This window comes from Dendrobates tinctorius, unplaced genomic scaffold (genome assembly GCF_039654945.1).
Source record: "Dendrobates tinctorius isolate UK_male_01 unplaced genomic scaffold, ASM3965494v1 ptg000136l, whole genome shotgun sequence".
NCBI classification, from domain to species: Eukaryota; Metazoa; Chordata; class Amphibia; order Anura; family Dendrobatidae; genus Dendrobates; species Dendrobates tinctorius.
Genome location: NW_027361804.1, coordinates 7,708,194 through 7,720,697, shown reverse-complemented (window position 1 = coordinate 7,720,697; position 12,504 = coordinate 7,708,194). Strand labels below are relative to the sequence as shown.

The following is a 12,504-nucleotide window of genomic DNA, read 5'->3' as shown; positions in this document are numbered from 1 at the left end:
ACAAGAATATAACTACTATAATACTGTCCCCTATGTGCAAGAATATAACTACTATAATACTGCTCCTATATACAAGAATATAACTACTATAATACTGCTCCTATATACAAGAGTATAACTACTATAATACTGCTCCTATGTACAAGAATATAATTACTATAATACTGCCCCTATGTACAGGAATATAACTACTATTATACTGCCCCCTATGTACAAGAATATAACTACTATAATACTGCTCCTATGTACAAGAATATAATTACTATAATACTGCCCCTATGTACAAGAATATAACTACTATAATACTGCTCCTATGTACAAGAATATAACTACTATAATACTGCTCCTATGTACAAGAATATAACTACTATAATACTGCTCCTATGTACAAGAATATAACTACTATAATACTGCCCCTATATACAAGAATATAACTACTATAATACTGCCCCTTATATACAAGAATATAACTACTATAATACTGCCTCCTATGTACAAGAATATAACTACTATAATACTGCCCCCTATGTACAAGAATATAACTACTATAATACTGCTCCTATGTACAAGAATATAACTACTATAATACTGCCCCTTATATACAAGAATATAACTACTATAATACTGCTCCTATGTACAAGAATATAACTACTAGAATACGGCTCCTATGTACAAGAATATAACTACTATAATACTGCCCCTATGTACAGGAATATAACTACTATAATACTGCCCCCTATGTACAAGAATATAACTACTATAATACTGCTCCTATGTACAAGAATATAATTACTATAATACTGCCCCTATGTACAAGAATATAACTACTATAATACTGCTCCTATGTACAAGAATATAACTACTATAATACTGCTCCTATGTACAAGAATATAATTACTATAATACTGCCCCTATGTACAAGAATATAACTGCTATAATACTGCCCCCATGTACAAGAATATAACTACTATAATACTGCCCCTATATGCAAGAATATAACTACTATAATACTGCTCCTATGTACAGGAATATAACTACTATAATACTGCCCCTATGTACAAGAATATAACTACTATAATACTGCCCCTATGTACAAGAATATAACTACTATAATACTGCCCCCTATGTACAAGAATATAACTACTATAATACTGCCCCTATGTACAAGAATATAACTACTATAATACTGCCCCTATGTACAGGAATATAACTGCTGTAATGCTGCTCCTATGTACAAGAATATAACTACTATAATACTGCTCCTATGTACAAGAATATAACTACTATAATACTGCCCCTATATACAAGAATACAACTACTATAATACTGCCCCCTATGTACAAGAATATAACTACTATAATACTGCTCCTATATACAAGAATATAACTACTATAATACTGCTCCTATATACAAGAATACAACTACTATAATACTGCCCCTATGTACAAGAATATAACTACTATAATACTGCCCCTATATACAAGAATATAACTACTATAATACTGCTCCTATATACAAGAATATAACTACTATAATACTGCTCCTATATGCAAGAATATAACTACTATAATACTGCCCCTATGTACAAGAATATAACTACTATAATACTGCCCCTATGTACAGGAATATAACTGCTGTAATGCTGCTCCTATGTACAAGAATATAACTACTATAATACTGCTCCTATGTACAAGAATATAACTACTATAATACTGCCCCTATATACAAGAATACAACTACTATAATACTGCCCCCTATGTACAAGAATATAACTACTATAATACTGCTCCTATATACAAGAATATAACTACTATAATACTGCTCCTATATACAAGAATACAACTACTATAATACTGCCCCTATGTACAAGAATATAACTACTATAATACTGCCCCTATATACAAGAATATAACTACTATAATACTGCTCCTATATACAAGAATATAACTACTATAATACTGCTCCTATATGCAAGAATATAACTACTATAATACTGCCCCCTATATACAAGAATATAACTACTATAATACTGTCCCTTATGTACAAGAATATAACTACTATAATACTGCCCCTATATACAAGAATATAACTACTATAATACTGTCCCTTATGTACAAGAATATAACTACTATAATACTGCCCCTATATACAAGAATATAACTACTATAATACTTTCCCTTATGTACAAGAATATAACTACTATATTACTGCCCCTATATACAAGAATATAACTACTATTATACTGCCCCCTATGTACAAGAATATAACTACTATAATACTGCCCCTATGTACAAGAATATAACTACTATAATACTGCCCCTATATACAAGAATATAACTGCTGTAATACTGCCCCTATGTACAAGATTATAACTACTATAATACTGCCCCTATGTACAAGAATATAACTACTATAATACTGCCCCTATATACAAGAATATAACTGCTGTAATACTGCCCCTATGTACAAGAATATAACTACTATAATACTGCCCCTATATACAAGAATATAACTGCTGTAATACTGCCCCTATGTACAAGAATATAACTACTATAATACTGCCCCCTATGTACAGGAATATAACTACTATAATACTGCCCCCTATATACAAGAATATAACTACTATAATACTGCTCCTATATACAAGAATATAACTGCTGTAATACTGCCCCTATGTACAAGAATATACAGTGGGGAAAAAAAGTATTTAGTCAGTCAGCAATAGTGCAAGTTCCACCACTTAAAAAGATGAGAGGCGTCTGTAATTTACATCATAGGTAGACCTCAACTATGGGAGACAAACTGAGAAAAAAAAATCCAGAAAATCACATTGTCTGTTTTTTTTTTTCATTTTATTTGCATATTATGGTGGAAAATAAGTATTTGGTCAGAAACAAAATTTCATCTCAATACTCTGTGATATATCCTTTGTTGGCAATGACAGAGGTCAAACGTTTTCTGTAAGTCTTCACAAGGTTGCCACACACTGTTGTTGGTATGTTGGCCCATTCCTCCATGCAGATCTCCTCTAGAGCAGTGATGTTTTTGGCTTTTCGCTTGGCAACACGGACTTTCAACTCCCTCCAAAGGTTTTCTATAGGGTTGAGATCTGGAGACTGGCTAGGCCACTCCAGGACCTTGAAATGCTTCTTACGAAGCCACTCCTTCGTTGCCCTGGCGGTGTGCTTTGGATCATTGTCATGTTGAAAGACCCAGCCACGTTTCATCTTCAATGACCTTGCTGATGGAAGGAGGTTTGCAATCAAAATCTCACGATACATGGCCCCATTCATTCTTTCATGTACCCGGATCAGTCGTCCTGGCCCCTTTGCAGAGAAACAGCCCCAAAGCATGATGTTTCCACCACCATGCTTTACAGTAGGTATGGTGTTTGATGGATGCAACTCAGTATTCTTTTTCCTCCAAACACGACAAGTTGTGTTTCTACCAGACAGTTCCAGTTTGGTTTCATCAGACCATAGGACATTCTCCCAAAACTCCTCTGGATCATCCAAATGCTCTCTAGCAAACTTCAGACGGGCCCGGACATGTACAGGCTTAAGCAGTGGGACACGTCTGGCACTGCAGGATCTGAGTCCATGGTGGCGTAGTGTGTTACTTATGGTAGGCCTTGTTACATTGGTCCCAGCTCTCTGCAGTTCATTCACTAGGTCCCCCTGCGTGGTTCTGGGATTTTTGCTCACCGATCTTGTGATCATTCTGACTCCACGGGGTGGGATTTTGCGTGGAGCACCAGATCGAGGGAGATTATCAGTGGTCTTGTATGTCTTCCATTTTCTAATTGTTGCTCCCACAGTTGATTTCTTCACTCCAAGCTGGTTGGCTATTGCAGATTCAGTCTTCCCAGCCTGGTGCAGGGCTACAATTTTGTTTCTGGTGTCCTTTGACAGCTCTTTGGTCTTCACCATAGTGGAGTTTGGAGTCAGACTGTTTGAGGGTGTGCACAGGTGTCTTTTTATACTGATAACAAGTTTAAACAGGTGCCATTACTACAGGTAATGAGTGGAGGAAAGAGGAGACTCTTAAAGAAGAAGTTACAGGTCTGTGAGAGCCAGAAATCTTGATTGCTTGTTTCTGACCAAATACTTATTTTCCACCATAATATGCAAATAAAATGAAAAAAAAACAGACAATGTGATTTTCTGGATTTTTTTTTCTCAGTTTGTCTCCCATAGTTGAGGTCTACCTATGATGTAAATTACAGACGCCTCTCATCTTTTTAAGTGGTGGAACTTGCACTATTGCTGACTGACTAAATACTTTTTTTCCCCACTGTAACTACTATAATACTGCCCCCTATGTACAGGAATATAACTACTATAATACTGCCCCTATGTACAGGAATATAACTACTATAATACTGCCCCTATGTACAGGAATATAACTACTATAATACTGCCCCCTATATACAAGAATATAACTACTATAATACTGCTCCTATGTACAGGAATATAACTACTATAATACTGCCCCTATGTACAGGAATATAACTACTATAATACTGCCCCTATGTACAGGAATATAACTACTATAATACTGCCCCCTATATACAAGAATATAACTACTATAATACTGCTCCTATGTACAAGAATATAACTACTATAATACTGCCCCCCATGTACAGGAATATAACTACTATAATACTGCCCCTATGTACAGGAATATAACTACTATAATACTGCCCCCTATATACAAGAATATAACTACTATAATACTGCTCCTATGTACAAGAATATAACTACTATAATACTGCCACTATGTACAAGAATATAACTACTATAATACTGCCCCTATGTACAAGAATATAACTACTATAATACTGCTCCTATGTACAAGAATATAACTACTATAATACTGCCCCCTATGTACAAGAATATAACTACTATAATACTGCCCCCTATGTACAAGAATATAACTACTATAATACTGCCCCCTATGTACAAGAATATAACTACTATAATACTGCCCCCTATGTACAAGAATATAACTGCTATAATACTGCCCCTATGTACAAGAATATAACTGCTATAATACTGCCCCTATGTACAAGAATATAACTACTATAATACTGCTCCTATGTACAAGAATATAACTACTATAATACTGCCTCCTATGTACAAGAATATAACTACTATAATACTACCCCTATGTACAAGAATATAACTACTATAATACTGCTCCTATGTACAAGAATATAACTACTATAATACTGCCCCTATGTACAGGAATATAACTACTATAATACTGCTCCTATGTACAAGAATATAACTACTATAATACTGCCTCCTATGTACAAGAATATAACTACTATAATACTGCCTCCTATGTACAAGAATATAACTACTATAATACTGCCTCCTATGTACAAGAATATAACTACTATAATACTGCTCCTATGTACAAGAATATAACTACTATAATACTGCCCCCTATGTACAAGAATATAACTACTATAATACTGCTCCTATGTACAAGAATATAACTACTATAATACTGCCTCCTATGTACAAGAATATAACTACTATAATACTGCTCCTATGTACAAGAATATAACTACTATAATACTGCTCCCTATGTACAAGAATATAACTACTATAATACTGCCCCCTATGTACAAGAATATAACTACTATAATACTGCTCCTATGTACAAGAATATAACTACTATAATACTGCCTCCTATGTACAAGAATATAACTACTATAATACTGCCCCTATGTACAGGAATATAACTACTATAATGCTGCCCCTATGTACAGGAATATAACTACTGTAATACCGCCTCCCTTGGATAACATTCTGTTTTTTCTCCCGTTAGATGGAAGACTCGGAGGGAACAGTGCGGCAGATCGGGGCGTTCTCTGAAGGCATCAATAACCTGACGGTGAGTATTACACCCGATATCATACATACACACTTGCAGCATTTCTGGTTTTCCGCTCCACTCACATCCAGAGCTGCAGTCACATGTCTCTGATTCCCGTTCACGCTCTTGTGTCCTTCCCCCGCAGCACATGCTGAAGGAAGACGACATGTTCCGGGATTACACCGCCAGATCCCCCAGCGCCAGCATCACAGACGACGACTCCAATGTGTGACTTTGCGCTCCGGCCGCCATCTTTATTACTTGTGTTTATGGTTCTATAAATGGTTTTTCTTGCGTCAATGTTTTTTACGCTCAGTGTTCGGGGAGGGGAGAATGTGCCTTATAAAAGTGATAATGAAAATGACCGCCAGCCTTTTGTAGCGCGTCTGCGCAGCGGAGAGTGTCAGTGCCTCTGCTATGGGTAATATTTAGTCAGTGACTAATAACTTTTTCTACCACAGCGCCCTCTAGTGGCTGCAGAGGGGAATGTATTGAAGAGCGCCAAATTCCACAATGGGATGTACTGCCATAATTAAAGGGGTGGGACGAGTTTTTTAAAGACAGCGCTCTTCTTTATTATTATGGGCCCCCCACACCCTTCTGCCTTTTTCTCCATGTAACTGTATCCGATATTGCGTCTGAGTCCCAATTTTAGGACAGCTGCAGTACCCCACTCGGCCACTTGGAGGAGTGTGGAGCTGTTCGGGTGTTTTGTTGCTCGCCCCCATGTGGCAGCTTGTGGTTTTGCAGCTCAGTCCCATTTTATTGCATCAGAGCTTGCAATACCAAACACATCCACTTGGCTGAGAGTGGCGCTGTTGTTTTTTTTTTTTTCTTCATTTTAACCCTTTGCAGTTTTGATACTCACCATTTACGGCGCTGTTACTTTTTATACAAATTTTCTATTTAAAGTGTGAAAAAAAGAGAAAATTTATACGAATAAAACACATAGCTCTAGTTTTCTATACCAGTATTTCCAGTATACGTGCCAGCTGGGTTCTGGAAAGGGGGCGGGCTGTGCCTACGGATGGTTCCGGGTCTTAGTCAGTGTTGGGGGGGGGTGGGGGGGGTGGGGAGAATAAAACATTGTGCCCTAAAAAAAAATAAAGAGAAAAATCTCAGTCCTGGGGTCGTCCTCAACAATCAAAACTTTTTTGAAAAGTTTTAGCAACTTTCCAGCAGGGGGCGCCTCAGTAACTGGGGATTCTTTTTAAATATTATTATTTAAAGGGGCAGCAGCCGCCGCCGCGCGGGTGGTTTGGTGCAGGGGCGGCTGCATCTTCTGATATTTATGCTTCTTGTTTTGTATGTTAATTTATGATGATCGTTGGGGGGGGTGCAGGACGGGTGGCGCGGCACTGACTCCGCAGGTTGTTGGGGATGGAGGCGCGGCCCCCAGAGGTTGTTATAACACTATACAGTGACTGTATGAGAGCAGATGTTATTGCGTCCGTCTGTATGTCATGCAATAAAAGCTTATGTTTAACTAGGAGGCGTCTCCGCGGGTCACTCCTATTTGTTTTATCATCTACCGCTCTCTGTTATCAGCCGCTTCTGATTATCGCTCATCAAAAACACGAACCGTTCCCCTCGCCCCCCAAAAAAAATCTCCAGACTGAGCTGCACCATCATCCGTACCCTTATGTGGCCGCAGTACCGCATCCAGCCTGTTCAAAGGAGGGGGGGGGGGCGCTGTTTTTTATGTAAAGTCGCGAGGTACATACCACTCCTGACCTGAGAATGAGGGTCTGCGCCTGCTTATCATTTGCATTAATTTGACTCCCGGAGTAACAAGTAACACTCCTGCTGAAACACTCTGTGCTGCTGAGAACCGTGCCCCTGCCGTTGCCTAAAACGCCAGCATCACACACTCCTCTGCTGAAGGCTGCGATCTCCTACAAGATCAGTATATTATACTCCTTTAATACTCTGTGCTGCTGAAGACCCTGCTCTTTCCATGACCTTAGTCTGTGATTGCTGTATAAGGTGACCACAATCCCCTCCTGAAATACTCTGTGCTGCTGCGAATCCTGCTCCTCCCCACTATGCATCCTATAAAGCTAGCACATTTCTTACTCCCAAAATACTCAGTGCTCCTGTGCAATAGGAAACACTAGAAAGCAATCTGACAGCATGGGGGGGGTTGCAATTAATAAAAGGGGGCGTCATAAACTTGAGGGGGAGGAGCTTTGATATAATTAGTCATCTGATGACAGTGATGGCCACTGGCCCATCGGGATCCTATGCGCACATTAACCCATTGAACATTCCTGGAGAACAGGAGAAGTCCCAGAAGATTGGAGAAGGGCAAATGTCACTATCAAAAAAGGAAAGAAGATGGAACAAGGAAATTACCAGTGAGTCTTACTTCTCTACCTGGATATTACAGGCCTGTGAGCCTTACCAGGAAAGATCTTTTTTACAAATTATTAAACAACATGTATGTAAGTAGTTGGATAAGAATACAGTAATTAACCAGAGCCAGCATGGGTTTGTAGCAAGTAAGTCATGCCAGACTAATCTGGTTTCCTTCTATGATGGAATCAATGACTGGGTGGATCAGGGAAATGCGGTAGATATAGTATATCTTGACTTCAGCAAAGCATTTGATAAAGTATCTCATACAATCCTTACTGAAAAAATAACAAAGTGTGGGACTGACAAGGCTATGGTTAGGTGGATTCATAACTGGCTCAGTGATCAAACTCAAAGATGTAATAAATGGTTGTATATCCTATTGGAAGAGTGTTTCATGTGGGGACCACAAGGCTCTTTACTGGCCCCTGTGTTGTGGAACATTGTTATAAATTATCTAGATGAGGGAACTGAAGGTAAACTAATCACTAATGTGCAAAAGATGCAAAGCTAGGAGGGATAGCTAACACTCGAGAAGACAGAGAAAAGATTCAGAAGGATCTAGATAAGCTGGAACAATGGGCAGCAACTAAAATGGTATGTAATAGGGATTAATACAAGATTCTACATCTGGACAAGAAAAAACAAATATTACATCTATAGAATGGGAGGAATAGAACTAAGTAACAGCACGTGTGAAAAAGACTTGGGTATACTAATAGATCACAGAAAACACATGAGTCAACAGTGTGATGCAGCAGCAAAAAAGGCAAAGAGTTCTAGGATGTATTAAGAGCAGCATAGAGTCTGGATGATGTGAAGTCATTAACCCCCTCTACTACTTGGTCAGGCCTCATCTGGAATACCATATTCTATAACATAAACAATGGGATGAAACTGAATCGGAGAAGACAACAGATATTAGAAAAACTTTGACCGTTAGGGTGATTAATGAGTGGAACAGGCAGTCACAAGATGTGGTGAGTTCTCCTTCAATGGAAGTCTTCACACAGAGGCTGGAAAGACATCGGTCTGAGATGATTTAATGACTCCTGCATTGAGCAGGGGGTTAAACACGATGACCCCGGAGGTCTCTTCCAACTCTAACATTCTAGGATTCTATGACGTAGCCAGCAAACAGAAGCGTTCGTAGTGTGTAACCATGGAAACACATAGCGCTGCATACAAAGAAACGGTAATTTGTTTTTGGACCAAGTTTCCTTAAAGTTTATTTTGAGCAGCGATGGGTTTTCTCAGCTTACAGTTCAAACTTTCCTCCGTTATGCCATCCGCCCCTTTAATTTTCTTTGTGGGAAAGTTGTCGATCTAGTTCCGGCAGGTGCGGCGGCAGCTGTCGTCCCCGCCCACCATCATCGCCTGTCCCGCTGGCAGTGCACAGCTGCTTCTCCGATCTGACTGCCATGGGGCAGATGCCCTCCAGCCCCGTGATCGTCCCACCGCTGGAGAAAGCGGACATCGTGTGCGAGGTCTTCAGCCAGGGTGTGGTGCACGCCTCGCACAAGCTCCGCCACTACCTGGGATTCCAGGACCCTCACGGGACGCTGCGTCCCACCACGGAGACTCTGACTGACATCTTCCTGGTGGACTTCATCACCTTCTGCGTAGAGAAGGGTGTGGAGGAGCGGATCCACACCAGCAAGATGACCGCACAGCAGGCCGCGCTCTTCGGGGTGGACTGGATCTGGACGTTGCTGGGTCCCGACCGGTCGGTGCGGCTCCAGATCGCCGTCCAGGCGCTGCAGATGTCTGACTTCGACGACGGACGAGGGGACCCCGACATGTTCCACCGGGGGGCCCTGAAGGAGAGCCGACTCACCAACTCCTACAAGGAGTGCAGCCGCTATGAGAAGCTGGAGGAGTTCTGCCGACTGGTCGGCGCCGACTGCCTGGGACTCTTCATGGTGTTCGGATTAGCTGGGAAACCCAAGGACATTCGCGGGATCTTACTGGAGAGCGTCAGCAAGGAGAAGAAGAATGGTGCCACCGGAGAGCGCGCCCTGCAGCAGTACATCCTGGACACCGACACCTTCCTGCCCACCCGGGACCTGCTGGACGCCTGTATATCCAGGAGGAACGGCCAGAGGAACATCGGCAAAGTCTACATCAACTTCTTATAGTCACAGGGACTAACAACCGCTCCGTCCGATGCTGCAGCCAATGACCGCTCTGTCCGAGGCCAACAACTGCTCCGTCCGATGATGCTGCAGCTGACGACCGCTCCGTCCGAGGCCAACGACTGCTCCATCCGATGCCACAGCTGACAACCGCTCTGTCCGATGCTGACGACTGCTCCGTCCGATGCTGCAGCCGACAACCGCTCCGTCCGAGGCCAACGACTGCTCCATCCGATGCCACAGCTGACAACTGCTCTGGCTGATGCCACAGCTGACAACCGCTCCATCCAATGCTGCAGCCAATGACCACTCTGCCCGAGGCCAACGACCGCTCCATCCGATGCCTACAACTGCTCCGTCCGATGCTGCGGCCGACAACTGCTCTGGCTGATGCCACAGCTGACAACCGCTCCGTCCAATGCTGCGGTCAATGACCGCTACATCCGCGGCCGACGACCGCTCCGTCCAAGGCCAACGACTGCTTCATCCGATGCCGCGGCCGACAACCGCTCTGTCCGATGCTGCGGCCGACTATCGCTTTCATCCGATGCTGCGGCCGACAACCGCTCTGTCCGATGCTGCGGCCGACTATCGCTCCATCCGATGCTGCGGCCGACTACCGCTCCATCCGATGCTGCGGCCAATGACCGCTACATCCGCGGCCGACGACAGCTGACAACGTCCAGTGCCGCGGCCGACGACCTCTCTGTCCGATGCTGCAGCCGACAACTGCTCTGTCCGTTCCATCCGATGCCGCGGCCGTCGACCGGTTTCCTGTGTCATCTACTTTGTGTTCCAGACTGATACATTGTAACGAAACTTCCAGCACAGGAGGATATGCAGCTGCTGTGCTCGGCACACAGGATCGGCCATACAATGTGACAAAACTTCAGCTGTGAGGAACATAATCCCCCCTGTGTAGGCATTCCATATGGACAGAAGGCGGCACGATCTACACTAAATGGCTGGGTATTAGCAAAGTATTGCACACTGGGATTGGCCTTATATCTGCGCTTTGCCACCCCATGACGCCTGCAGCCACCATGCTTTACACTCCCAGGTATTGTTATAGCAAACATCTGGACACCCTTTCATTACTGGTAGCATGCTGTGAATACTATCTTCTGACTGGCTACTATACATATCAATATCCATCTGCCAACACTGGGCTGCCAGGAAGTGTTGTCATAGGGACATAAAGCTGTTACCCTGTTTCAGCATTTTGCATCTTTGGTTCTAGGTTTGAGGTGCAGCATTTAATGACCTAATATCTGTTTGTATCAGTAAAACAAATTCAGAGAGATCCAAAGCTGCTGCATTTAGTTACATAAAAAAAAAATCTATTTCTCCCACTAGAGGGAGCTCACTGCACACTGATAATGATCAAACATTGTGTACAGGGAGCTCCCCCTAGTGGAGGCTGCAGACAGGATCTCATTGTGTATCTCTGTATACAGGGAGCTCCCCCTAGTGGTGACTGCAGACAGGATCTTATCATGTATCTCTGTATACAGGGAGCTCCCCCTAGTGGTGGCTGCAGACAGGTTCTTATCGTGCATCTCTGTATACAGGGAGCTCCCCCTAGTGGTGGCTGCAGGCAGAATCTTATCATGTATCTGTATACAGGGAGCTCCCCCTAGTGGTGGCTGCAGACAGGATCTTATGTATCTCTGTATCCCGGGAGCTCCCCCTAGTGGTGGCTGCAGACAGGATCTTATCTTGTGTCTCTGTATACAGAGAGCTCCCCCTAGTGGTGGCTGCAGTCAGGATCTTTTGTATCTCTGTTTACAGGGAGCTCCCCCTAGTGGTGACTGCAGACAGGATCTTATCGTGTATCTGTATACAGCGAGCTCCCCCTAGTGGAGGCTGCAGACAGGTTCTCATCGTGCATCTCTGTATGCCGGGAGCTCCCCCTAGTGGTGGCTGCAGACAGGTTCTCATCTTGTATCTCTGTATCCAGAGAGCTCCCCCTAGTGGTGGCTGCAGACAGGTTCTCATCGCGTATCTCTGTTTACAGGGAGCTCCCCCTAGTGGTAACTGCAGACAGGATCTTATCATGTATCTCTGTATACAGGGAGCTCCCCCTAGTGGTGGCTGCAGACAGGTTCTTATCGTGCATCTCTGTATA

The 12,504-nt window shown here is 42.6% G+C and overlaps 2 protein-coding genes across 8 annotated transcripts in view; both read left to right on the top strand.

Moving 5' to 3' along the window:
• The window catches only part of PPFIBP1 (PPFIA binding protein 1), an 80,468-nt gene extending 73,092 nt beyond the window's left edge, over positions 1-7,376 (top strand). For all 7 annotated transcript variants that reach the window (XM_073544281.1, XM_073544278.1, XM_073544280.1 and 4 more), the window contains 2 exons: positions 5,839-5,904; positions 6,032-7,376. In XM_073544281.1, coding sequence (XP_073400382.1) covers positions 5,839-5,904; positions 6,032-6,118 — 153 coding nt within the window. In that variant the 3' untranslated portion in view covers positions 6,119-7,376. The remainder of the gene's footprint in view (positions 1-5,838; positions 5,905-6,031) is intronic.
• A 2,245-nt stretch (positions 7,377-9,621) lies between these two features.
• On the top strand, positions 9,622-11,593 carry REP15 (RAB15 effector protein). The gene has a single exon (XM_073544273.1). The coding sequence runs from the start codon at positions 9,663-9,665 to the stop codon at positions 10,377-10,379; it is 717 nt and encodes a 238-aa protein (XP_073400374.1). The 5' UTR covers positions 9,622-9,662; the 3' UTR covers positions 10,380-11,593.
• Positions 11,594-12,504: the final 911 nt, after the last annotated feature.

What these genes read in the sequence shown, in the direction of transcription:
- REP15 (XM_073544273.1), top strand. Translation starts at nt 9,663, where the DNA reads ATGGGGCAGATGCCCTCCAGCCCCGTGATCGTCCCACCGCTGGAGAAA.